Below are 27084 nucleotides of genomic sequence, written 5' to 3' on the forward strand. Positions count from 1 at the left end.
TGCGGGACAGGGAGAGGGACACGGACTGCAGGGAGTGCGGGGACAGAGGGACATGGACACGGACTGCGGGTTCTAAGGTGACAGGGACACGGACACGGAGCAGCTCCAGCCACAGCACGGGATTCCTGCCCCAGCTCCTGATTCCTGCCCCAGTACAGATCTCCTGTCATGACTCAGGGTTGATTCCTGCCCCAGCTGCGGGACAGGGAATCTCAGACTCCCTGAAGTTCCACACACGGTTCCAGGGCTGAATCCAGCGTTTCACTGAGGAAGACCACACGAGGAGGAGGGATGCAGGATTCCTGCCAAAGGGATGTCACCCACAAGTCTGCAATCCTTTCAGAGGCTCCAGGAGCTGGGAAAGGCAGCTGGGAGCTGGGATCCATCCTGCAGAACACGCTGGGTGCAGGACCCAGGGCTGGAGCACACACCCCAACCTCTCCCCACAGGCTCTGGAGGATTTCCTCTGCCCATCCTTCACCTCCTCACTCTCCAGAGTGATCCACCCCACCGGGGCCTGAGCCTGGCATTGCCTCCCCCTGCAGCTCTGCTGCCAGCTCTGAGGGGACAGGGGCTGGGGACCAAGGGCATTTCCAGCTGGAACTGCAGCAGCAGCACAGCAGAAGTGCTCAGGCTGCTCCAGGAGCACGAGCTGGCAGGAACCTGCTGCTGGAAAAGCCAGGTGCAGGTCCAGCTGTGCTCAGCACCCCTGCAGATCCCTCTGCACCTCTGCTGCAGCCATGCACCACTGCACACACGCTGTGGAGAGCAGCCACAGGTTATCAGATGGGCACAACGTCTCTGCAGCTGCACAGGGGTGAGCAGGAGCAAAGTGCCCAGGATCAGGAGCCCAGGATCGCTGCAAAAGCTTTCCCAAACAGCCTGTGAACATTTCCCTTCTGCAGAAACAGAAGGGTCAGCAGCAGCACCTGAGCCAGCTCAAGCACAGGGTGAGGGATGATGCTCCAGGCAGCTCCCAGTGAAACGCCAGGCTGCTCACACTCCTCCCTCCCTGTGTCCTGCTCACACACCTTCCAGCTGCAAGAGGAGGGGTTTTGTTCCTTGCCAGGGCTCAGCTGGCAGGTGCAGGCACATCTCAACCCTTGACACTCCTTGCTGCTGCCCTGTTAGGAAGGACTTGGAGCACGGAGGGACTGAGACCCTGAGTTCCACTCGGCTGCAAAAGCCCAAAGTAGAGCGACTTAAACGTATTTTCTGCTTTTTTTCTGCAATGGAAAAACCTGTTCCTGTAGTCCCAGGGGGGAAATGCTGCTGAGGGCATGGCAGCCACATTAGTCCTGCAGCAGGCAGACACCCCTTAAAGAGCTGCTGGTCTCCTCCTGGGCTGTGTCCCTCCTGTCCAGGGTCACACTGTCACACTGGCCCACAGGAGCAGGGCCTGCATGGCACGGGGATTCTGCCAATTAGCTGACGGAAAAATGGAGAGCAGCGAGCTGGAGACCCAGTTTCAGATCAAAAAGAGGCAAAAAGAGAAGAGAGAGCCTTTTGGGCTAAGGTCACAAGAGCAAAGAGTCACAAGAAGCTGAAGTCATTCTGTGTGCTCCCTCGGGCTGAGTTAGGGCCAGCTACAGCTCACCGAGTTCATCCATCTGCACTCCCACCTCTGCCTGAGCATTTCCACCAGCACTGGGCTCATTTCCCCTGGAACAGCAGGGTCCCCATTATCCTCCTGCACAATGGAGAACAAAAGGGAAGATCCTTCCCAAGGCTCTCATCCCACTCCTAAGGCACAGCCCAAGCCTCAGCTTTGCTCTGGCAGGAGCCCAGCAGGGACTGAGCTAAGGTAGGATTAGCTGGTGCAATTTCAGGTAGAAATTCCCTGCCATTTAAAAGTTTTGCTGTCCAGCAGCAGGAGAAATCAGTCTTTACCCGGGCAGGTGCTGTGGGTTTGTTTGGTTGTCTCACAGGCACCGAGGCTGGAGCAGCTCAGGGCTGGAGATGTGAGCTGCTGCCTCCCTCTGCTGGGAGCCAGGCACAGGGGACACCTTGTCCTGGCAGTGACACCTTGTCCTGGCAGTGACACCTTGTCCTGGCAGTGACACCTTGTCCTGGCAGTGACAGCTCCTGGCCTCCCCCAGGCTGCTGGAGAGACATCCCCCACCCCGCAGGCAGCCGGGGGACAGGGTGGCAGTGTCCTTCAGTGTCACTGGGGCAGCTCAGACTGGGAGCTGGAGGCAGAGGGTCTCTGTGGGTCAGTTTAGGAGAACTGGGATTTTGCTGCCAGCTCCTTTCCCTCCCCCGTGCCCAGCAGACTGCAGGTATTTTTATTTGGTCCCATGCTCACATCTGCAGAACCAACAGAGCTTCCACCAGGAAAAGGGGCCAGGATCAGTGCCAGAGTGCTCAGGGAGGGGATCTGAGCAGCAGCACTGCACCCTGGGGTGCTGCCAGGCCAGCAGAAAACTGCCACTGCTCACCTGTGCACTCCTCCTCTCCTGCCACTGCAGGCCCTCGATTCTCCTTGAAATTAAGAAAGAAATGCTTTTCCTGATGCCTCCTTCTGAGGCCATTGATGGGGGCTCTGCACACAGCAAGCTTCAGGAGCAGAACTCTGAGGCTTTTCTGCATCCAGGGGCTCCTCAAACTTTGCTTCTCCAGTGCCAAATATCAGTCACTGGCACCACAGGGAGCTGGTAACCTCAGCAAGCATCCCCCTTCTCCTCCTCACCGCGTTTTCTGTAGTATAGGGAGTCAAGGTTCACTCTGAAACACCAAGTAAAGCCCTACCAACCTCCCAGAGCAAGGTTGGCACTCTGCTGTGCCCAGAGCAGGGATGCCCTCCCTGCTGAGCCCTCCTGTGCTCCCTGGCACACGGTGGCCAGCAGCCCTGCTCCTGCCCCAGTGTGGGATCTCCCCCCACCCCTGGGGGTCACTTTGGGGGCAATTCCACCCAGGCAGGGTGGCCTGCAGGTCGCAGTGTTCATCTGCAGCAGCAGGGAATCAGCTGGGGGGGGGCCAGGAGGGGCCACAGCCGGGGGAAGAGCTTCATCCCCCGGGAGATAAATGCCAGAGCCACCCTCACCTCACTGCAGGACAGGCAGGGCGCCCTGCCCATGCTGCCACACCATGGAAAAACCTTGGGGCAGGCTGCTCCTTGCCCCCAGCCCCGCTGCTCCACGGGGCGCTGCCCTGTCCCTCGTGTCCCCAGGGCTGAGGGACACACGGTGGTGCTGCAGCGGTGCCTCCTGCCCAGCTCCCTGCAGCTCCTGCAGCTGCACGGCTGCCCCGAGCCCCGGGGATGCAGCAGCTCGCAGTGCCGGCCCTCTGCCCCTGAAGGACACCCAGGGGAAGGACACTCGTCCAGCCGGGCACCGGGCAGTGGGCTCGGCCAACTCAATCACGAAATGGCTGCGGGGAGGCAGCCGGGCCAGCCTTGGCTGCCACAGCCCTTGCAGCAGCATCTTTGCGTCCGTGGTGCCCCCTCCCCTTCCCCTGCAATGTCCTTTCCGCCGAGGAGTTCCCAGACAGGGCTGCTTTGCTGCAGTGCATCAAAGAGCGGGTGCCTTGCCAGCCAGCCGCGGAGCGCTCCCGGCTCTGCCCGGAGCTGCTGCTCGGTAACCGGACACCGGGTCCCGGCGGCGGCAGCGAGCCTCCGGGAGGAGCAGCTCTGCCTTGCAGCACCCTGCTCTGAGCCCCGGGGCAGCTGCTCCCTGTGCCAGCCTGCCTGCGCCCCTCTGCCCCAGCAGTGCCCAGGACAGGGCAGGGGCTCCAGCTCCACTGCTCCGTGTCCAGCCTCTCCCAAATCTCATGTCCCTGCTTTCTCCTGCCCTTCTCCTCCACCTTCACACCCAGCAGTGCCCAGGACACCTCCAGGGGCTCAGGGCTGCAGCCCTGCTCCAGCTCCACTGCTCCACGTCCAGCCTCTCCCAAATCTCGTGTGCCCGCTTCCTCCTGCCCTTCTCCTCCACCTTCTCACCCAGCAGTGCCCAGGACAGGGCAGGGGCTCCAGCTCCACTGCTCCACGTCCAGCCTCTCCCAAATCTCGTGTGCCCGCTTCCTCCTGCCCTTCTCCTCCACCTTCACACCCAGCAGTGCCCAGGACACCTCCAGGGGCTCCAGCTCCACTGCTCCGTGTCCAGCCTCTCCCAAATCTCGTGTCCCTGCTTCCTCCTGCCCTTCTCCTCCACCTTCACATCCAGCAGTGCCCAGGACAGGGCAGGGGCTCCAGCTCCACTGCTCCATGCCCAGCCTCTCCCAAATCTCGTGTCCCTGCTTCCTCCTGCCCTTCTCCTCCACCTTCACATCCAGCAGTGCCCAGGACAGGGCAGGGGCTCCAGCTCCACTGCTCCACGTCCAGCCTCTCCCAAATCTCGTGTGCCCGCTTCCTCCTGCCCTTCTCCTCCACCTTCACACCCAGCAGTGCCCAGGACAGGGCAGGGGCTCAGGGCTGCAGCCCTGCTCCAGCTCCACTGCTCCACGTCCAGCCTCTCCCAAATCTCATGTCCCTGCTTTCTCCTGCCCTTCTCCTCCAGGGCCTTTCCTTGAGGCCCTCGAGCAGCTCAGGGGGGCTCCCCGAGTGCCAAACAGCTCTGCAGAGCCTGCAGGGGACACAGGGGGTGTCACCTGCTCTGTGGCACTGCATTGGCACAGCGAGTGCTGCCAGGGGTGCTCGCTGCCGAGGGAGGGACACTGCGGTGTCCCCTGGGAGATGGGGCTGTGGGGAGACATCCCAGGGCCTGGGAGCTCCAACACAGCTCCTGGGGGGTGTCCTCGGCCACCAGCCTCCCCCCTGGCCTGCCCAGTGTGGCAGTGACCTTCAGAGTGGAGCTCTCCACATCGCTGCCCATCCTCAGCCAAACGGCACCAAGCAGCCAGGCCTCTCTGCAGGACCGGGCTGGCAAAGGGCTCATGAGTGGTGCTCACTGACAATTCTAAACCCAAAAATCTCACCAACGACTCAAGGTCAACAGGCGGTTCAAGGCCATTTCCACTCTTTTCTTGAACAAGCTCTTGCCTGTGAGCTTTCTAGGGCAGGGACCTTATTTTGTTTCCAACAGAATTTCTGCTGCTGAACCAAGTGAAAGGCATCTTCGACAAGCACAGCCCCCACTGAATTTTGTTCTGTCAGACAAGAGCAGAGTACTTCCAATTCACCCCAAGAAAGCTCTTAAAACGTGGTGAGTTTGCCCTCTGTTTACAAATGTGCAAAGTTATTTGCTGCGGAATATTGACGCAAATGAAAACTCTTTGAGATTTGCCAAATGTCAGCTCTCTGTCCCTCAGCAGCAGGGACTGTCCCTTCTCCAAAGCTCAGTTGTCTGGGAAGCAGGGACAGGCACAGGGGCTGGGGGATGGCAGCCCCACTGCAGCCCAGCTCTCCGGGCATAATTAGAAATTCTGAAGGCTGAGCTGGAAAAATTACATCTTAAGGACATTTATAGCCAGGCACAGAGGTAGGAGAAGGAAACATTAAGATTCCCAGCACACGGGAATTCGTGTGCTCACGTGTCAGACAGGGATGGGCAGAAAGCAGCTGGGGAGGGCTTTGAATACCTTGGTGCAGCACAGGACTGAGCCAACGAGCTGCCCTCTGGTCACTCCAGTCCTGCAGGGAAAAGCCAGCTGGAAGAACCCGCTGAGGTTTTGCAGCCTCTCTCCTTGCCCCAACCTGAGAGTTCCAGCTCTGCAGGAAAGTGGGAAATCCGCTTTCCATTAAAAAGGAAGGAAGAGTGCATCTTCCCAGTCCCTCCCAGGAGCAGGCATTGCCAGTGACCCTGCACCGGGTCCAGGAGCAATTTTAAAATCCCATTTTGTACAGAAGACCTTCCTCACAGCCCTTCTGGGTTCCTTCACTCATGATAGCACCAGAGCTCTTGGAAGAGGGAAACTTGGAGCGCGTGGGTTTGCTGCAGTGCTGCTCAGTACCCCCAGAGCCTGCCGTAAATGAAGGGAGGGAATAAGGAGCACAAATTCACCTGGAAAGGAGCTCCATCCCTGCAGCCCAGCACAGAGCCTGCTGCTGAGCTCACACAAACACACCCAGACATTTAATGGCTCTGCCCTTTGCAGTGGGGCACCAGGCACAGGAGCCGTGACCTTCTCCAAAAATACACGCTGCCCCTTGGCCCAGTCCTCCAGAAACATTTCTGTACCAGCCCCTGGAAACAGGGCCCAACAGCCAAGGAGCAACAAGCAAAGCACCACTGAAGTCCCACTCCTCGGGCGTGTGGTGAACTGAGCTGTCTGAGGCTCTGGCAGCAGAGGATTTCAGATGGCACCTGTCTGTGCAAGCTCACCAGCACAGGAACAAACTCCTCACATTTCATAAAGCTACTTCTTCCTCAAGACTTTACTCGCATTAAAGGAAAAGACTCCAGCAGAGTGAATACTCCAGGCAGCCCAGAATGCTAAAAGTCACTCTAAAATTCACTGTGGCAGCCAGGAAAGGAAAGGATCAGTGCTTTCCAGATCAGAGACTGGCACTGGAGGAAGAAATCAGCTGAAATATGGCCTTTGATCAGGCACAGCACAGTGCAGGTGCCAGAGGCACCGAATCTCTGCACTCAGGCTGCTCAGGGCCTGGCTGAGGCTGTGTTCACACTGCCTGGGGATCTGCCTGGGCTGCTGCAGGCACTGCACAGCAGGTTCTGGTGGCACTGGAGGGGCTGTGGGTTCCTCTTAAGATTTAATTTTAGTGCTGAGGGCGCCTTCCCAGGTGTGCAGAGCAAGGACTGCTGGAGCAGCAGAGGATGTGAGAGGAGAAACAGCAGGAAGTGCACCCTCCCTCCCTGTGCACCCTCCCTCCCTGTGCACCCTCCCTCCCTGTGCACCCTCCCTCCCTGTGCACCCTCTCTCCCTGTGCACCCTCCCTCCCTGTGCACCCTCTCTCCCTGTGCACCCTCCCTCCCTGTGCACTCTCCCTCCCTGTGCACCCTCCCTGTGCACTCTGGTGCTTTTTGTGTTTTGGGACTCTTCCTGCCCCTGCTCACACTGAAGGGTTTGTGCCATGAACTTCCCTGCAGCAGCACAGCACCAGCTCCACATCACCTGAACTGCAGGCCAGATTTCAGTACAGTACATTTCAGTACAGGGCTTCCAGCTGAAACCCTCTGATTTGTCCCGTTCTCCACCTCTACAAGCATTCTTACTTTCCCTCTGCTGGGCACTCATCACTCCAGTTTGTGGGGAGACCTGAGAGGCTGTCTGCCCACTTCTGGAGGGCAGGAGCCAGGGAACGCAGAGCTTGCCCCACTGTGGCACCTCTGGGCAGTCTGTTCTGCTCAGTTCTACGGCACTTGTGTGTTTTTCCCTAAGGCAGAGACTGATTTTATTTCTGCTGAGAGCCTTTCCACACACCCAGAGCACCCTGGCACATTCCTTGCCCCTCGGTGATTTACACCAAGCCTGCTCTTAGCTCAGTAACTTTCCCTTTGCTCCTGTTCTTCCAATTAGAGAGCCCTCCATGAATGCCACAAACTAATGCATAAGTACTGTACAGATGAGTTTGAGTCTCCTTGCTCATCAAGACGATGATGTAAGGAACAGAAGCACCAGGGTGTGAGTGTGCTGCATGAAGTCTGCATTAAATCACACAAATCCTGGGGTTTGGCCTTACAGCTGGCCCCCTTGTGCCTCCATGACTCGGGGCCAGAGACATCTCTGAAGGAAGATCTGAAAGTTTTGGTGAATGTGAAGGAGCAGCGAGGGTGCCAAGGGCTGGTCTCTGCCATCAGCTGGCACTGTGACCTTGAGAGATCACACTCCCCTGTGCCAGGGATAACGCTGCCTTTCCTACAGATCCCAGGGACTGCTCTTAGTCCTTGTGCAAGCACACCATAAAAGCCCACCCCAATTACAGATCTAATCAGTGTAAACACGCACTACTACTCTCAAACAGAGTGGCAGACAGCAGTAATTGCCTCAGCCTCGGCGGGGACCAGAACACCCTTCCTGGTGTCAGGAGACATCACTGGAGCAGGGAAGTCAAATATTTAGTCATTGAGATGCTGCTAATGTCATGCAGCATCAGCTGCAGGCTGCAGCGAGGCTCTGTGAGCACTGACTGCTGAGCAGCCTCCCCCAGACACGGAATACCAAACCCAGATCTGCAGGGATTTCAGCACAGCTGACTTCACTGCTGTTGCAACAGAATTGATAATTGCTCAAACTGCATTTTTCCCCCCTTGCCCCATACAGTTCCCAAGACTCTGGAATTGCTAAGAAGCTACATTTCAATTAATAGATATTTTTACACTAGGAAAATGCAAGTTGCTAGCAGATATTTTTGCCAAAGTGAATTTTTTTTTTTAACTTTAGAGTTAAAATTAACCAACCGGTCCTTGCGCCATTAATAAATCAGACCGCACATGCCTCCAGAAAATGCAAGTTAAACTTCTGCAGCAGGAGGCTGTGCTGACACATCCCCGTGCAAATTCAACTTGGGACGGCCGTGGGAAGGCAGCAGCGCCCGGAGGTCGTGAGAGCGCTGCTCCGGGGCTCTCCCGGGACGCTTTCCGAGCCCGGCTCGCAGGTGCAAGGACACGCGATTTGGGGAGGAGGCTGCTGGAGCTCGGACACCTCCAGGCGCATTTTTAAGGCACGGCTGGGAAATGCGGGGCGAAAGGGAAGCACTGGGGGCTGCAAAGCGCCGAGTGCGGGAGGAGGCTCGGCTGGGAGGGAGGGAGGGAGGGAGGAAGGGAATCCCTGGCCGAGGATGCTGCGCTGCGGATGCCCCGGAGGAGCAGCGCCCGGGCAGCTCCGCACCCTTAAAGCGGCAGCGCCGCATTCCCCCGCGGGGACAGCGGGGACAGCGGGGACAGCGGGGACAGCGGGCAGTGCCAGCCCGGCGGGCAATGCCAGCTGCGGGAACTTGCCGTGCCCGGGGGCTGCGGCAGCTCCCGCTGCGCTCCCGCAACGCTCCGCAGCCAGCGCGGGGCTCGGACTGCAGCACAACTGCACCAGCAGCAGCAGCCGGGAAAATCCCACCTGCCTGCCAGCATGCACAGCCACGCTCCTCGCCAGGGCTTCCACCCGCTTCGCTTCCGTCAGGTGTTTTTTTAAAATTATTATTATTATTTTATTTGGTTTTGCCGGCTTGTTTTAAAAAAGCAGCAGAATGATTAAAAAAAAAAAAAAAGCATCCAGTGATTCAGCTTCCCTCATGCTGGTCCCAAGGAGAACGTAAAAGGCAGAAAGGAAACGAACGGAATGAAGTTTAATTAGCAGGCACACAGCAGAAGTTGCACTTTATAAGCTTTTATCAGTCATAAAAGACAGCGCTGCAGGAGGAAGGACTGCAGCCTCTTTAAAACAGCTCCCTTCCTAAAAGAGCATGCAAAGGAAAGAGCTTCCATTAAAGCGGGCTCGGAAACCTCCTCTCCCTCCCGAGGTGTCTCTCCTTACCCAGATCCGGCCGGAGGAGCTCTGCCTTCGCGGGGATGCAGCGATGTCTGGAGCAGCAAAAGTTGCAGCGGCTCCTGCGGGAGGAGGCAGGAGCTGGCAGCAGCGCTGGCTCGGGAGTGATGCCGGCAGCGCCCGGAGCTGCTCACACAGCCCAGGGAAAGAAACGGGGGAGGGGGAGTTAAAAAGTCTTAAATCCCTGACACTGCAAGAAGCCTGATCCTGTGGGATTGGTCTGAAAGGCCGCTCCTGGGCAGCCGGATTTCCCGGCCGGGTGGGCACTCGGAGCTCTCCTCGCTGCCGGCTTTTCCCACCTGGCCACGCTGCTATTCCAGGAGCAAAGGCAAAAAGCAAAGCAGCGATCTGCAGGAGCCTCCGAAGCACACCCTGCTCCCCCCCGAGCTGGTCTCAGTTTGGGGAGCAGGCTGGAGCTGGTTCAGGAGCTGGCAGTGTGTTCTCTGGTGTGAGATGCAGGCGATGCGTTCCTTAACTGTGCCAGGGAAGACAGGGGGTGACAATGAACAGGGCAAAGTCTCGTCCTCCACGGCATTGCTGAGGTCTCAGCCACATCAAGAATTCAGACAGAAGCTGCAAGTATAAATAATAAATTTGAAAAAAATAAAACAAACAACCCAAACGAAAAGCTCTCGCATCACCCAAGCACTTGACATTTCTTTTCCTGATACACAGCACAGTGCAACACCTCATCCAAAGGCCTGTCACTAACTTCAGCTAAACTACCTTGTTTTAAACCAGCTCGGGCCCAGAAATGCTTTCTGCCCTGTGTAATTTAATTCCTGCCCCTTATTTGACAAAAAGCACAGTTCATCCCCAGCTGTCCATGATGCAGGCCCTGGAAGGCTGCAGGCAGTGGTGCTGTGCAGAGCTGCATTCCGGGGGGATTCAGCCCCTTTCCATGGCACAGCACAGGCACAACAGGCACCAGCCCATCTTCTGATCCATGGAAGAGAAGTGCCCAGGGGAAAAGTGTCCAGAGAAGAACTTTACACCCTGGAATTAGCAAGCACAGGCATTCCTGGTTCTCTTCTGGTCTTCAGCGAGACTGAGACAGAGGAAACCACGTTAAGCTCAAGGTTATTGAAGGACATTTCCAGGGGCACAGAGCATTTTAAATATTTGGGCAAGAGCTCTGCAAGTGCTGCCTCTGGAACCAACAGCTGCAAAGGGATAGTTTTGAAACACGTTGGTTTTTCACCTACACACTCCAATGCACCACAGCAAAGCACCGAGTGTACCTCAGGGTCAAAATCAATTTATTGGTGCCTTCTGCCACCCCCCCTTGAAAGCCTTCAGATCAAGTTTTCAGATCTGCTGATTACCTGCATCTGAGAGAGTCCTGCTGCTGCCCTGGAGCCTTTTCCTCCCCTTTCACCATCATTGCTTTTCCATTTGGAGATTAGTTTTGTGAGTGGACCACTTGCACCCCTCAGCTGCACAACCAATGCACAGGAGGGCTGTTCTGTGTCTGGAGAGATGGAGGTTCAGTCTGCACCCAGCACTGCACTCGTGCCCCTCTGCAGAGCTCTGGGTGGGTTTTTATTTCCCTGTACCTGTTGCTGAAGGTAACATGCTCGATAATCCTGGTTTGACAGCACCCCAGAGAGAGACAAACCCGCACTCAGCACGTGGTTCCTTGTGCCCTGCTACCAGCCCTGCACTGCTGCAGCTCCTGCACGGCTCAGGGAGCGTTCCCAGCAGAAATCCCCAGCCCACCCCCCTGGGTGGCACCTGGTGTGTGCTGAGACCAGCAGCGAGGGGAGACCCCCCTGAACGGCAGAAATATTTCCCTGCCATTTCCCCATCTCTGCCAAGGCTCAACAAACGCTGATTTAATGAAGCATTTCAAGGCCACGGCGCCCACAACAGCCCAGAGTTAAGGTGCAGCAGCAGGGCCAGGAGGGCTCCAGGGCAGAGCTGGCAGCCCCAGGGCTGGGCTGTGTGCAGGGTGCCAGGAATGCAGCACGCACCATCCCAAACGCTGCACCAATTCCTGCTGCACCACAGTCCATTTATAGCAACACGCTCATGCATTTTGGTGCATTTCACTTTGCTCTAGGAGAGCGAGGATGTTACCGGGAAGGATTTGAGCCTAATCTTAACAGGACACAGAGATAAGAGCAGAGGGGCATCTTCCCAGCTTTGCCTTCCCATTCAGCTGTCAGGTGCTCAGGGAAAACCTCTGGCTGCCCACAGCTGCATTTGTGCTCTGAGTGCAGCAGCCTGGGCTGGGCAGCCCTGCTGTGCTGCAGCATTGGTCAGGAAACTGATAGAACTGATAAAAAATATAAAACTGATAGAACTGATAGAACTGATATACCTGATAGAACTGATAAAATTGATAAAACTGATAGAATTTATAAAATTGATAAAACTGATAGAATTTATAAAACTGATAGAACTGATATAATTGATAAAAATGATAAAACTGATAGAATTTATAAAATTGATAAAACTGTTACAACTGATAGAATTGATAAAACTGATAGAACTGATAGAATTGATAGAACTGATAAAATTGATATACCTGACCTGATAAAACTGATAGAATTTATATACCTGATATACCTGATAGAACTGATAAAATTGATAAAACTGATAAAACTGATAGAATTTATATACCTGATATACCTGATAGAACTGATAAAATTGATAAAACTGATAAAACTGATAAAACTGATAAAACTGATAGAATTTATAAAACTGATAGAATTTATAAAATTGATAAAACCGATAGAACTGATAAAATTGATAGAACTGATAAAACTGATAGAACTGATAAAACTGATAAAACTGATAAAATTGATAAAATTGATAAAACCGATAGAATTGATAAAATTGATAGAACTGATAAAATTGATAGAACTGATAAAACTGATAAAATTGATAGAACTGATAAAACTGATAGAACTAATAAAACTGATAGAACTTATAAAATTGATAAAACTGATAGAACTGATAAAACTGATAGAACTGATAAAATTGATAGAACTGATAGAACTGATAAAACTGACAGAACTGATAACCAGCACAGCAGTGCCCGCTGGGAGCCCCAAGGCTCAGTGTGCCATCCCTCACCAGTCAATATTTATCTAGGACACAGAAACTATCAAACCCCAATCAAGTGCATTTGGGGAGACTTCAGTTAAGGGTGGCAGCACTTCCTACTGCCTGTCTTGTGTCTGCCTCATGTCACAAGCCAAGAAAAGCAGTTTCTGTCACAAGCTGTCAGTGCCAGCCAGGCAGCAATGCCAGGTACCCACCCTGGGCTTCTTGCTGAGCTAAATGAACAGGGCTGGTGCAGCCCTGGGTCAGTCTGGAGCACTCTGAGTCCATGCCAAAGAACCATCAGGGATGGTTGTTCTCAACACCACAGGCAGGGAGGAGGCAGCCCCTGACCCCAGAGCTGCCTCTGCTCCTCGAGCAGACAGATCTCAGCCCATCTCTGCACATTTATGTCTGCAGCAGTGGGATTCAGCCATTGCTTTGTGGTTGCTTTTCCTCACTGGGACAGCTGCAAGCCACTCCTTTGGTTGCTGCAGCAGGAGCCTCAGGGGGCACAGGGATGTCTCTGGCCAGCAAAGCTGCCTGCTGTGCTCTGCCCCATCACAGCAGGAACCTCACGTCTCCCCATTCTCCAAGGAAGAAACAGCATTTTTAGCCCAGAGCCTCCATTTCCACCCTCATTCAGCCCAGGCCTGAGGAGGAGGCAGGAGGCAGCTCGTCCCCGTGCAGGAGCCCCTGGGGAGGAGCCAGCTCTCAATCCTTAATGTGCTGACCGAGCCGATGGGAGCATCACTGCCCCAGAGCACAGGGCAGAGCGCAGCGCTGGACTGACCACTTCTGGCGCGTTCAGGCAGAGTGAAGATGAGCCCTCCTCCTCCTCACCCCCAGCTCCTCTCCCCCTGCCCTGCTTTGAAGGAGTTTCCTTAACTGCAGGGGTTAAGGAAACTCCTTAACCTGGGTGCATCTGGGTGCTGCAGGGTGCCAGAGGGCACCCCATGCAGCAGGGCTGTGCCTGTCCCCCTGCCAGGGCTCTGCCGGGCACCAAGCCCTGCTTCAGTGCCAGGAGGGGCTGCCAGGAGCCAGCTGTGCCATCCTCACTGCCCAGCCCAGCTGCACACCCGGTGGCATTCCCCGGGCAAGGCTTTTGTCATTTCAGAGCCACAGCCTGCAGAGGAAAGCCACCAGACAATAGAAACTAAAGCTGTTAAGAGGCAGCGTGACTGTAATGCTCTCTCACCTTGGATGCTGAGCTCTTTAGGAGCTGGGCTGGCCAGGCAGAAGCCCAGAGCCGGGTCTGGGAGTGCTGCTCCTGTGCTGGGTGCACAGAAGTGGCGTTGCTAAACACCAAACGGGCCCAAGTGTTTAAATCTAAACTTGCTAAACTGGGCTGGAGGCTGAGCACAAGCCAGGAGCTGTTCAGCAGGCGAGCCCTCCACCTGCCCCAGCCCCTCTTTGTTATTCTGCCCCACACCATTTCTGCAGCCTGGTTTTCGGGAAGCCACAAGACAGTAATTTTCTTTTCTAAGAGCCCCAGCTGCTGTCCAGCTGTTTTTTATTGCTCCAAAGCAGAAGTTAACAGCTGTACTCAAAGCCATGAGAACTTGGTAGCCCAGAACTGCTTTCCTGGGAGCTCACCCCCAGCACAGCCCTGCCCAGCTCCAGCAGCTCTGCAGCAGCTCGGCTCCCAGGACAGCAGAGAAGAGGGAATTAAAGCATCCCAGAAGTTCCTGCCGTTTACAGGCACACCTCCAGCTCCTCGGCACTAACCCCTTTGCAGAGGGTGATCAGTCTGGCAGGTAACAGGCAGGATTCCTCAGCAAAGCCTTGCCCTGCTGGGCTCACGCTGCCTGCTCAGGGCAGAGCCAGCCCAGCTCGGGGTCCCTGCAGCACCCAGGGCAGCAGGGCCCCTCTGCAGCAAACTCACTTTTCTACATCCTTTCCCCCACTCCCAAACAAAGAACCCCTTGCTGTGGAAGATTTCCACTGCAATGCCAAAACACAGCCCCTGGTCACTTAAGTTTGTTATTATTACAGAAGAGCTGGAAGCTGGGAGTTGTAGAAGTGTTTAATGTCTTCTGTTGAGAGACCATGTTTTCTGCTCGTTATATGATGCCAAACTTTAAATATTGAGGCTGAAACTGTAGGGGTGGTTTGCTTTATGCAGTCATTTCTTTGGAAAATTGAAAAAAAAAATAGTGCAGCTATTTCTGAGCTGAAGGTCAGATTATAAAATAGGTTTTTTGACCATGTTAAAAATATCTCAGCTGTTTCATTAAGGAGCTGTAACATCTCATAATTTGGGGCAAGTAAGATTTTGTGAGGATGATGGTTTGGATCAGAATGTGCTTTTGTCAAAGCCTTTTCAGACTTCCTCGGCTGTGTGTGCCTTTAAGGGGAAAAGGTCCAGTGTGACAGATGAGACATGTGACGGCAATAAAGGAATAAAAGGCAGCTAGCAAGGAAAGGGACATTAAGGAGACAGATGTTGTACAAGCAAATAAAAAGCTCTATAGGCAAAAGAGCTGTTCTGGGGGGAGTTTAAAGATGGTATTTCAGAGGAGGGAGCATTAAGCTGGAGAGGACAGCTTAGCAATCCAGAGCCTCTATAAACCCGGGGCAGAGGCTGTGTTTTGGCATTGCGGTGGAAATGCGTTCCTCAGCAAGGGGTTCTTTGGGAGAGGGGGAAACCATGCACAGAAGTGAGTTTGCTGCAGAGGGGCTCTGCTGCCCTTGGTGCTGCAGCTGCACAGCACAGCCAGGGCTGGAGAGGGGCTGGGGTTGCACTGCTCCGAGCAGGCAAACTGAGCGTTCCCAGCGCCGCTGCTGGGCGGGGTCCGTGCCCCCATGTCCCTCGGGGGGGGGGCTCTGTGTCCCCGTGTCCCCCCGGGGGGGTTCGGTGTCCCTATGTCCCCAAACCCACTCAGCCCGGCGCGTTTTCCCTCCCGCCCGAGCGCCGCCGCGGGGCGCGAGCCGCCGCCAACCAGAGAGCGTGCGCGGGGCGGGCGCGGCGGGCGGGGCTGTGTCGGGCCCGCCGGCGCCGGCGCGGTGCGGTGAGCGGGGGGCGGCGGGGCCGGGCCGGGCCGGGCCGGGCCGGACCGGGCTGGACCGGACCGCAGCGGGGTCAGCCCGGGGCGGAGGGGTCAGCCCGGGCCGGGGAGGGGCCAGCCGGTCGTGTCCTGCGGCACCGCGCGCCGGCCTCCCCGCTCCGGAACCGCGTGGGCGGCGGGAGCGCGGATGGAGGGATGGGATGGAGGGATGGAGGGATGGAGGGGTGCCGGGGATGCTCCCGGCCCCCGAGGAGGGGCCGGCACGGACAGAGGAGCCGGGGCCGGCCGCTCCCTGCGGGCACAGCCCGCTCCCGGCCCCGCAGCCCGGCCCGAGCGGGCACCGGGCAGCGCCGGGGGCGGCGGCGGGTCCCGCTCGGCTCCGGGAGTGTGACAGCGCTGTCACCGGGGCTCAGCCCTGCCGCAGGTCGGCTCAGCCCTGTCTAAGGTGAGCCCATGGCTGTCACAGGTGGGCTCAGCCCTGTCACCTACGAGTTCATTCCTGTCTCAGGTGAGCTCATACCTGTCACAGGTGGGCTCATGGCTGTCACAGGTGAGCTCATCCTGTCACCCATGAGCTCATCCCTGTCACCCATGGGCTCATGGCTGTCTCAGGTGGGCTCAGCCCTGTCACAGGTGAGCCCATGGCTGTCACAGGTGAGCCTATCCCTGTCCCCCATGGCTCATCCCTGCCACCCATGAGCTCATCCCTGCCATAGATGGGCTCATGGCTGTCTCAGGTGGGCTCAGCCCTGTCCCCCATGGCTCATCCCTGTCACCCATGGGCTCATGGCTGTCACAGGTGGGCTCAGCCCTGTCCCCCGTGGCTCATCCCTGTCACAGGTGGGCTCATGGCTGTCCCCCGTGGCTCACCCCTGTCCCCCGTGGCTCATCCCTGTCACAGGTGGGCTCACCCCTGTCCCCCGTGGCTCACCCCCGTGTCCCTGGCCCGGGTTCCTCACGGTCCCCTGTCCTGCTTTTCCAGGGTTTTGGAAGCGGTGCTGTCACGATGCTGGGGCCAGAGCACACGGAGTGAGGCTGAGTCAGAGCCAGAAGGGCCAAACACGAATTCCTGCACCTCTCAGCCTGCCTTTAATGTGAGTCTCCTCATTAAGCCTCGGAGTTCTCCAGAAGCTGATGGTGAGGTCATTCCTGCCCTGCTGTTTGCACACACAGAACACCAGTAGGGTTCCCCCAGTCCTCAGAGAATCCCAGAGCCCTTTCATGTGTGCAGAGCCCTGTGGGATCCCCAGGCCATGCTGCATTTTCCATAGAATCATAGAACATCCTCAGCTGGAAGGGACCCACAAGGACCATCCACGTCCAGCTCTTTTGCATTTTTTCCCTGGAAATGAAATGAGCTCCTGTGGATGGGAGGGAGCTGCAGTGGCTGTGCAAGGCACTGCACAGCCTGGCTGCTGGGCCAAGCTCCTCTGTTTGGTGTGGATCAGGCCCAGGAGTCTTTTCCTGAAGCCTGACCGAGTAACTTTGTACTGCCTGGCTGGGGGATTTTTGGAGTGTTATTTTTTAGTGGGAGCAGTGGTGGTGAGCTGATGTGAAAGCAGTAAACAAACACTGCTGGGTTTACTGAGCTTATTCTGTGCAGCGTAGCTCAATATTTTGCAATTGGGAGGGTTGTGAAACTGCCTTTCCCTTGGTTTGGGAACACACGTGACTGTGGCTGAAGCTGCCAGGAAGTTCCCTGGCTCGTTCCCGTTTTTCTGTGGGGCTGGAGCAGCGTGGCCCTCCCAGAGCCATCCCATTCCTCGCTGTGCCTGCCCCAGCAGGGCTGCCAGGGCGTCAGTGCCTCTGCTGCCTGGGCAAAGGTTGCTCAGGAAGTGCAAATACCCCTTTATTGCACCGGGGAACTTTGCCATCTGTGTCGTAACCCCACAGCAGGGGAAGGGGAACCAGAGAATCATTCCTCTGCAGGCAGAGCCTCAGCAGTGCCCCTTGGCAGTGCCAGTGCTGCTGGCTGGCATCCTTCCGTGGGTCCAGGGAGCTCAGAGAGTGAGCAGAGAAGGGAGGGAGGGCAGACAGCCTGGGCAGAGGGCAGTTAAACTCACAGACTGCACTTCAGCTGGGGGCAGCTCTCTGGGAGCAGGAACTGCCACCTTGCCTGAGTTTTCCCTGCTCACAAACAGCAGCCCAAGCACAGCACAGCCAGCAGGGCAGGACTGTGAGCATGGGTGTGCTGGGACGTTGCTGGCTCAGGAACTTTTGGTTTTTTCTCTGTTGTAATTGGGTCTTTCCTCCTGTTTTCCAGGAAGGGAACAGCCTGCCTTATCTGTCCTGCACACCTGAGCACTGATCAGAGACACCAGTCACAGGAGGAGCAGGATCTGTGCTGGAGAGGCTGGGCAGGAGAAACATCTGCAGCTGCTTTTGTGGTCTCTAAAGCTCCTGTGTTACAGGTGAGTCTGCTGGAGAGAAACACAAGATTTCTGCAGACCAGTTCAGGCTGCAGACAGGGAGAGATATCCAGATGTTGGTTTTAGTTATTTAGTTATCATCATTTATTGACCGGAGCTCAAAGTTTTTAAAGTAAATAACATTGTGTGCTGTGAAGGCTCTGGTCCAACTAAACACAGCTTATAAAATGACATTAAGGGAAGGAGACAGCCAGTGTGAGAGCTGCTGATATAACTCCTCTGTAATGAGAGCAGCACAGTGGTTTAGTCACCCATGCAGGAGTGGCTAAACCTCTCTTCAGTGACACTACATCTCTTGAGATGCAAAGTCATGGCTGTGTTTCTCACTGTAAGTGCTAAATGTGTATTTTCTCTTAAAAACAACTTCATTTTGAATAAATAAGAGTGAGCAAAGGGACTTCTTGGCTTGGCTGCAGTGGTTTGAATGAGCACTGAGGGGAGAAGGGCAGAACAGGACCTGCTCTTCAGTGGTGGAGGCTGCAGGAGGCAGAGCACAAACCCCTGGCCACAGACACAGCACCATGAGGCAGCATCTAGACTGGCTCACATCAGTCTGAGGGCTGAACTCCTTCCCCAGAGCTGTTTTTTTACCACACCAGTCTCCCAGCAGCCGTTAGAACCCAGTTCAGTGGTGGGGCACAGGAGCCAACAAGCGAAAGAAGAAGAGCCTGGGGCTGCCAGTGCTCGTGTTTGTCCCTGAGCTGCTGTGCCAATATTGACACGAAGCCATGCCAAGGCAGCCCAGCAGTGTTTGAGCACAGTCCCAAGCAGGATGTTGGGAGCAGGATTCAGTGTGCACGTGTGCTCGGGGTGCAGGCACGTGTGCTCCTCTGTGGCCAGTCTGAGGTGTGGATGAACGTGGGTTCCAGTTTCCCTGTGCAAGGGCACTGACACCCCCTCAGCTGTGGGAACTGTGCTGCCCAAGGGCCTTCAGCACCCGCTGCCTTCCACTTCTGGTGTGCAGGAGGAGGCTGCAGGTCTGTCAGGAACCCAAATTACTGCCTTGGTTCAGTTCGTGGAGGGGAGGAGAGGCTGTTGGGTGGAGGATCCAGGCAGAAGCCCCTGGCTCTTCTGGGGGAAGCACGTACCTTGTGTTTTACAGTGCTGCAGCATGGATTGATTTGTGTTTTTACTCCTGACCTCTAGTGTTCCTGGCTCCACTGCTCTCCCCAGGATGCTGGGCAGGGTCCTGTGCACGGTGTTGTTCGTGGGAGCCCTGCCATCCTCAGCTGGAGCACCCCAGGGCCACATCTCCGTGGTCTTGCTGGGAGCCACGGGCGACCTGGCCAAGAAGTATTTGTGGCAGGGTCTATTCCAGCTCTACATGGACCAAGTGAGCAGTGGGCACAGCTTCACGTTCCACGGGGCTGCCCTGGCAGCTCTGGAGCCGGGCCAGAGGCTGATGTTTGACGTGCTGAAGAAGCTGTCGTGCCCCCCGGACGAGGCTCCCAACAGGTGTGCCGTGCTCAAGGACCAGTTCCTCAAGCTGAGCCAGTACCACCAGCTGAGAACGGCCGAGGACTACGCGGCCCTGAGCAGGGAGATCGAGAGCCTGCTTCGCCAGGAGGGGCTGGAGGAGGCTGGCAGGATCTTCTACTTCTCCGTGCCCCCGTTTGCCTACACGGAGATCGCGGCGCGCATCAACGGCAGCTGCCGGCCGCGCGCCGGCGCCTGGCTGCGCGTGGTGCTGGAGAAGCCCTTCGGCCACGACCTGCACTCCGCCCAGCAGCTGGCTGCACAGCTGGCAGGCTTCTTCAGGGAGGAGGAGATGTACCGTGTGGACCATTACCTGGGCAAGCAGGTGAGCAGCCCCCGGCTGCCTGCAGACTCCTGGTGGTCAGTTCTGCGTCTGGTGGGAGCATTGTTCCCCTCCCAAATCCATCTCTGGGATCCAGAGCCTCCATTTGCTCCTGGAATCCTGTTTCTCTGTCCCGGGAGAGCAGAGGAGATGTGCAGACCCCGTTGGGGTGGTGAGGGTCCCTTCTGCAGAGCAGGGCTGGGCTCTGTGCCTGGAGCAGAGATGCAGAACTCCTCTGGCCTCCTCCCCAAGGTCAGGGCTTTGGTTTCGCTGAGCAAGCAGCACCTGTCCTCTCCCAGCTCCACATCTCGTTCCACACAGGCCTCTCTGCTTAGCCATGGCTTCTGGAAGCACTCCTCCATTTGATATGATAAGGAGCTGATGGGATGTTAGTTCTGGGGGATGCTTAGGGAAGGTTTCTTGCTGCTCTGAAGGACTGTCTGCTGCAGGTACAGCTCAGGATGTGGAGCTGCACTGTCCCAGAGGGAGTGTGCTCAAGGACATGCCATCCTTGTTTCTCAGGAGTGTGATGCCACACTTTAAAGCAGCCTGTTCCAGCCATGGCAGTGTGGCCAGGTTTTACTCAGAAGTTGCATGTCCAGCTGTGGAGAGCATCTCCCCTGAGGGGGGATTTCTTCTGTTTTATTTTGGGGGTTTGTCTCCCCAAAAGAGCAGATGACGTTAGTGGTGTAAGCATCTGAGGTGATGTATTTCAGCACTTTGGAACTTACAGGTCTGACTCAGCCCTTTGTCCTCTGACAGATATAAACTGAGTGCTCTGCAGTTTGCAGTTCAGCCTTTTCACCTGAAACCTCAAAATGCCTCAGAAAGACCTTTAATGTCTGCTCTGGGCAGCCCCTGGCGACCCTCCTGTGCATCACTGCAGGCTCTGCTGCTGCTTTTCCCTTCTCTGACCCACTGCTCTGCTGCGTGGGGCAGGGAGGCAGAGGCACTGTGAGTTTTTACTGGGTCTCTGAACTTTTCCCCTCACAGGCTGTGGCCCATATCCTGCCCTTTCGGGATCAGAACCGACAGTTTCTGGACCCAATTTGGAACCGACATCATGTGGAGAGAGTGGAGGTCGTCTTGAAGGAGACTGTGGATGCTAAAGGTTGGTGAGGCAGGGTGCAGGGTGAGTGAGTGAGAGCTGGCAGGCTCCTCAGCAGCGGGGAGGTGGCCCTTGGGGTGGTGCTGGTACAGAAATACAAAAGGAGCAGGTGAATGGTGTGTTGCTCCCTGGAAATAGAGAGGCACTGTCCCACACTTCCTGTGCTGGAGACTGACTCACTTCCAGGTAGTGTTGCTGCCTCTAAGAAAAAAATCCATTTGTAATTCATCTGGGAGCAGGGGCAGAATCCCCCCCTTTTTCTGCTGCAGAGCTCTGGGGGATTGCTGACCAGGGGCAGAATCCCCCCCTTTTTCTGCTGCAGAGCTCTGGGGGATTGCTGACCTTGCTATCCCAATTCTTGGTCAGCAGCCCTGGATTTGGAATTGGTGCAGTCTGAGGCCACTTCAGCTGTCCTGCTGTCCTGTCAGACCCCGGGCTCACCCCGAGTGTGCCTTTGTGCTGTTCTTTGTGCATCTCCTGCCTGGATGTTTCTGGGTTTGCCTGCCTGTTTCTGTCCCCTGCTCTCTGTGGCAGGAGCACTGCAGAGGGGCAGTCCCAGCCCAGGGAGGCGGCGTGGGGCTCCTGCTGAAGGACACGGCTGCACTGCCTGCCTGCAATGCTGCAGCATCCCCTCTGCAGTGCTCAGCACAAAGCTGCTGGGCTGGGCTGCTGCCTGCAGCACTCCTGGCCACGGCAGGTGCCCTGGCTGCTGCCCCAGCAGGACTGCCTCCCCTTACCTCTGCCTCCCTCCCTCAGCCTCCACAGGCTCAGCTAATGCAGTTTTGGCAAACTTGGGGTGGAATCTTTGGTTTGGCAGCCCAGAGCCCACCTCAGCCTGTTTGTGGGAGAGGGGTGCACTGCAGAGAGATCTAGGGAGAGCAGCATGGTCTGTGCACAGCCCCAGCTACTCCCCGTGCCCTCCCCCTCACTGAACAACTTTGTCATTTGATGTCATTTGATGTAATTTGTCATTTGATGTCATTTGATGTCTCTTTTCCCCTGTGCAGCTTCAGCTGGCAGCCTGGCTCCCAGCGAGTCTGCAGCATTGATCCCATTACTGAATGTGCCTTTGCACCGGGGAGGGAGATGAATGATCAGTCGATGGGGGAAGCCTGTGGTCGTGCTGCAGCTGCTGCTGGTGACACACAGCCTTGAGTCACTCCAGCAGTGCTCTGTCCTTCTCCACTGTTCCCACCTGCATGAGAAGCCAGGCAGGGAGAGGGAAGCGTGGCTCTGTGCACGAAATTTTGTCTCCCAAGGGTCTGGCTCAGCCAGAGCCTTCTGAGGGCAGGAAAACCATCTCGTCCTGCTACAAGCAGTGACCACTTCCACTAGGACAGGTTGCCCAAAGCCCCGTCCAGCCAGACCCTGAACACATCCAGTGACAGGACACCCACAGCCTTGCTGAGCTTGATTGCTGCAGGTTAATTGCTGGGTGGGGAGGAGAGGAGCTTGGAGCTCTGCTGTCCCTGGCCCCACGCTGAGGTGCAGGCAGGGGAACCAGGTCACCTGAGCAGCATTTTTCCTCCCCGCCGTGCCCAGGCCGCACCAGCTTCTACGAGCAGTACGGGGTGATCCGGGACGTGCTGCAGAACCACCTCACCGAGGCCCTCATGTTCCTCACCATGGAGCTCCCTGCCAACGTCAGCAGCGCCCAGCAGGTGCTGCAGCACAAGCTGCAGGCCTTCCAGGCCCTGTGGGGGCTGCAGAGGAGCAGCGCCGTGCTGGGCCAGTACCAGGCCTACGACAGCCAGGTGCAGGAGGAGCTGCCCGAGGCACGGGGCTACGTCAGCACCACGCCAACCTTTGCAGGTGAGACTTTGGGCAGGGGAGCAGTGGGAGCTGGGGAGAGCAGGAGCTGTGAGCCCTGCAGTACCAGCCCCGTGGCCCTGGGGCTCGCTGCTGACTCAGGGATGTGCCCAGGCATCCACTGACCTGGGAACTGGGAGCTGGACAAGATAATGCTGTTGTTGTGTCATTAACCAGTGATCCAGGGGATGGGAAGTGTAAGGGCTAAGGCCTATTACTATAAAATCTCTGCAGTTTTTAGAAGTGGCCTGTAAACTCCTTTGCCTTCCATAAACTTGAGTTGAGAGGTAAAGCTTTGTTCTCTGTGATGAGTGAACCACGAGGCCATCTCCAGCAATGCTGGGAACATGAAGAGAATTGTCTAAATGATGCTCATGCTCAGAAACTGGTTTCCTGCCAGATGGAAGGAGGCTGAACAAGTGGGATAGCTGGGAGGGAGTGAGAATCATGGATGGCCCGGGTGGGAAGGGACCATGAAGATCATTGAGTTCTGGGTAGGCAGTGAAGTCATGGAAGGGCTGAATGTGGAGCTGGAGACACAGTGGCTGCCAAAGGAGCTGAGGAGGTGGGCAGGTGCTGGGATGCCCAGGAGTGCCTGCTGCTCAGGTGTGGGGGTGTGTGTCGTTGCAGGAGTGCTGATCCACAGCCACAGCCCGCGCTGGGAAGGGGTCCCGTTCCTCCTCAGCTCCGGGAAGGCTCTGGATGAGCGGGTGGGCTACGCCCGCGTCCTCTTCAGGAGCAGGGCCTACTGCCCTCAGAGCGGCACTCTGAGGGATGCAGGGCTCAGCCCCTGTAAACCCAAGCAGATCATCTTCTACTTCGGGCACGGCGCCCTCAACACCCCTGCGGTGCTGGTGAGCAGGAACCTCTTCCAGCCTGCCATGCCCAAAGACAGCTGGAAAGAAGCAGGGGCTCGCTCAGACCTGCACATCTTCGGCCAGCCGCTGTCTGATTTCCACATGTACAGCCCTGTGAAGGAGAGGGATGCCTATTCTGTCCTCATCTCCCACATCTACCACGGCAGGAAGGATTTCTTCATCACCACGGAGAACCTGCTGGCCTCCTGGGCCTTCTGGACCCCTCTGCTGGACAGCACCTCCCGCCAGCCCCCGCGCCTCTACCCCGGGGGCGTGGAGAACCAGCAGCTGCTGGACTTTGAGATGGTGCCTGGGGGAGTGGCGTTCACCCTGGCAGAGCCGGCAGAGCTGCTGAACCCCGGCGGGCAGCTGCCAAGTGACTTCAGGGCCATCCAGTCCAAATTCCGGCAGAGCCCGCTGGTCTCGGCCTGGGCCGAGGAGCTGATTGCCCAGCTGGCCTCCGACATGGAGGAGGCGGCCGTGAGGAGCGTGGCTCGCTCGGGGCAGTTCCACCTGGCCCTGTCGGGCGGCTCCAGCCCCGTGGGGCTGTTCCAGAGGCTGGCCAGGCACCACTACAGCTTCCCCTGGCAGCACAGCCACGTGTGGCTGGTGGACGAGCGCTGCGTGCCCCTGACCGACAGCGAATCCAACTTCCTGGGCCTGCACCGGCACCTCCTGCAGCACGTCAGGGTGCCCTACTTCAACATCCACCCCATGCCCGTGCACCTCAACCGGCGCCTCTGCGTGGAGGAGGACGGCGGCGCCGAGCTCTACGCCAAGGACATCGCGGCCCTGGTGGCCAACGCCAGCTTCGACCTGGTGCTGCTGGGCGTGGGCGCGGACGGGCACACGGCCTCGCTCTTCCCGCGCTCCGACAGCGGCCTGGAAGGGGCTGCCACCGTGGTGCTGACGGAGAGCCCCGTCAAGCCCCACCAGAGGATGAGCCTCAGCCTGCCCCTCATCAACAGGGCCAGGCAGGTGTTCGTGCTGGTTCTGGGCAAGGGCAAGCACGACATCACCACGCTGCTCAGCAGGGTGGGCCGCGAGCCGCGCAAGTGGCCGATCTCGGGGGTGAGCCCCAGCTCCGGCCAGCTGGTCTGGTACGTGGATTACGAAGCTCTGCTGGGGTGATGGCTGCACAGCGTCCCCCTGCCTCGTCCGCGTGGCCTGGGTTGTCCTGCACCGTGCCCTTGTTGCTCCAGCAGCAGCCTCATCCCTGACCTCCCTTTGGGACATCCGTGGCCTGCAGCAGCGCTGGCCCTGGAGCCGGGGGAGCTGGGCTCAGGGTCCAGAGCTCAGGAGGAGCCAAAGCCCAGTGCAGCCTCTCTGCCTCTGCTCTGGCTCCTGGCTGGGACTTTGGACAAATGGCTTCACCTCGAAGTGCCTCAGTTCTCCTGTCAGGCCTTTGTGCTTACTGGCATGTAAAACTACCTCACAGGCGCTTTGGGGGACTTGTTAAATCAACTGCCTGCCAAATTCTGTCTGATTTTATGTAATTCTCAGGCTAAAAGACAATAGTGCCACATTCATCCCTGCCCTGCTCAGCCTGGCAGGGCCAGAGCCGTTGTCTCAGGGCAGTGATGGTGTTGTGCACAGGGATGTGTAACCCTGGGTGTTCTGGGGCTCTGAAAATAATGAGGAGTGTGGCAGCTCACAGAGCTGCTGTTTGCCAGCACTGCAAGAATTACTGAGGGAAAGCTTGGTGCTCAGAGGAATTGTTGGGTTTAGCTAGCAGAGAAATCTTTTATTTTTAAGCAAAAAATGCCCACGTTAACTTCATTCCAGTTCTTTTGTATTTGGTGTGAGGGAACAAGTTTTAATGAAAAAGTGACCTATGAGAGAGTAACTACATTGTTGTGAGTAATAGTTTATTCCTGTCTTACAGGTGTCTGTGGCATTAGAGTTTTCTTACTTTTGCACACTTGCTTGGTAATATGTGGCTGGCACCTCTTGAAATGAACACTGAAAGGTTTATTTGCACTTTGAAATAAGCACATGGGTTTTTCCCCCAGGAACTACTGTTTTTTTCAGGTGAAAATAGGGTTTATTTCTGAAGTCTCTATCTAGTGGGTCACCCCAAAATGTATCTGAGATTTTATTAAAATCCATTAAAAGCTTCCATGTTTTCCTTGGTGACTGGAGCTATCTGGGTTGTTTGGGGGATTTTTCAGAAGGGTATTTTTTTTCCACACAGACAGTTTCTGTTGAACACTTTAATACGTAGCATTTGCTAAATGAAAACCAAATATTTGTGAATATACAACATTTATGACTGGAAAGAGAGAGACTAGATGGGAAGAAGGGTTAAATGAGCAACAAATCTGATGAGGAGGAATGGTAGCAATCCACCGGGCTGTAGGCCAAGGAAGCAGGGCTATTTTTATTTTGTGAAAGTTATTAATAGAAAGTGTGCACCTTCTTGAGAGCTTGTATTAACCTTTCTTTGCAAAGGCAGCTCCATGGAATAACTTCTTGCAGTCTGTTTCTCCCATAAGTGATTATTGATATGAATTTTTATTCATTTTTTAAAAGTCAAATGCATTCCTGCAATTCAGTGGTATGATTATATGTTTTACAGAAAGCAAACACTGGAAATAACTAATTTTTCACTTCAACTTTTATAAATCAAATTGTAAAAATTTTTTTCCCATGAGTGAAGCTTTGTGATTCTTTTCATGTTGTTTAATGAATAAAGAATTATATTTATAAAAAATAAGTCGTTTTTAACCAGAAGTGTATTTTAATTTCTTCCAGACATGGGTGGTCTTTCCCTGCTCTCCTGCTGAGTGAAGTTTCAGGGTTTTAGCTGAGTGAAGTTACAGGTTTTTAGTTGTGCAAAGTGGACAATGTCACTGCAGTATTAAAAGTTCACTCTGATTCTTGCTTTTCGTTTTTTCTTTTTGGTGTCTCATCCAGACAAAGCCAGGACTTCTCAAAACAAGGAGCAGACACAGCCCTTTTAAGGTGAGAAGATGGAATCACCCAGTGCTGTGCAGGGGCCTGGAATGGCCAGGCTCAGGCACACAGAGCTGTCCCTGCCCAGTGTCCGAGTGCCCAGCACACAGAGCTGTCCCTGCTCAGTGCCCAGCACACAGAGCAGCCCCTGCCCAGTGCCCAGCACACAGAGCTGTCCCTGCCCAGTGCCCAGCACACAGAGCTGTCCCTGCCCAGTGTCCAGCACACAGAACAGCCCCTGCTCAGTGCCCAGCACACAGAGCAGCCCCTGCCCAGTGCCCAGCACACAGAGCTGTCCCTGCCCAGTGCCCAGCACACAGAGCTGTCCCTGCCCAGTGTCCAGCACACAGAACAGCCCCTGCTCAGTGCCCAGCACACAGAGCAGCCCCTGCCCAGTGCCCAGCACACAGAGCTGTCCCTGCCCAGTGCCCAGCACACAGAGCTGTCCCTGCCCAGTGTCCAGCACACAGAGCAGCCCCTGCCCAGTGCCCAGCACACAGAGCAGTCCCTGCCCAGTGCCCAGCACACAGAGCTGTCCCTGCCCAGTGTCCAGCACACAGAGCTGTCCCTGCCCAGTGTCCAGCACACAGAGCTGTCCCTGCCCAGTGCCCAGCACACAGAGCTGTCCCTGCCCAGTGCCCAGCACACAGAGCAGCCCCTGCCCAGTGCCCAGCACACAGAGCTGTCCCTGCTCGGT

The 27084-nt window shown here is 56.1% G+C and overlaps 1 protein-coding gene across 8 annotated transcripts; it reads left to right on the forward strand.

Annotated features, from left to right (window-relative positions):
• The first annotated feature begins 15399 nt into the window (after positions 1–15399).
• On the forward strand, positions 15400–26309 carry H6PD (hexose-6-phosphate dehydrogenase/glucose 1-dehydrogenase). 8 transcript variants are annotated; one of them, XM_064396952.1, is made up of 7 exons: positions 15400–15434; positions 16414–16568; positions 17695–17842; positions 19007–19661; positions 20652–20769; positions 22309–22578; positions 23206–26309. In XM_064396952.1, exons 4-7 carry the CDS (start codon positions 19035–19037, stop codon positions 24561–24563), a joined length of 2373 nt encoding a protein of 790 aa, XP_064253022.1. In that variant the 5' UTR covers positions 15400–15434; positions 16414–16568; positions 17695–17842; positions 19007–19034; the 3' UTR covers positions 24564–26309. The 8 variants fall into 8 exon arrangements, with proteins under 8 accessions (XP_064253022.1, XP_064253026.1, XP_064253023.1 ...); XM_064396956.1 differs by having other exon boundaries at positions 16414–16525; XM_064396953.1 differs by lacking the exon at positions 15400–15434 and adding an exon at positions 15515–15855.
• Positions 26310–27084: the final 775 nt, after the last annotated feature.

This window comes from Passer domesticus, chromosome 22 (genome assembly GCF_036417665.1).
Source record: "Passer domesticus isolate bPasDom1 chromosome 22, bPasDom1.hap1, whole genome shotgun sequence".
Lineage (NCBI taxonomy): Eukaryota > Metazoa > Chordata > Aves > Passeriformes > Passeridae > Passer > Passer domesticus.

What these genes read in the sequence shown, in the direction of transcription:
- H6PD (XM_064396952.1), top strand. Translation starts at nt 19,035, where the DNA reads ATGCTGGGCAGGGTCCTGTGCACGGTGTTGTTCGTGGGAGCCCTGCCA. An exon ending in ACCATTACCTGGGCAAGCAG is followed by an intron (nt 19,662 to 20,651) that starts GTGAGCAGCCCC and finishes TTCCCCTCACAG; the next exon opens with GCTGTGGCCCATATCCTGCC. An exon ending in GGAGACTGTGGATGCTAAAG is followed by an intron (nt 20,770 to 22,308) that starts GTTGGTGAGGCA and finishes CGCCGTGCCCAG; the next exon opens with GCCGCACCAGCTTCTACGAG.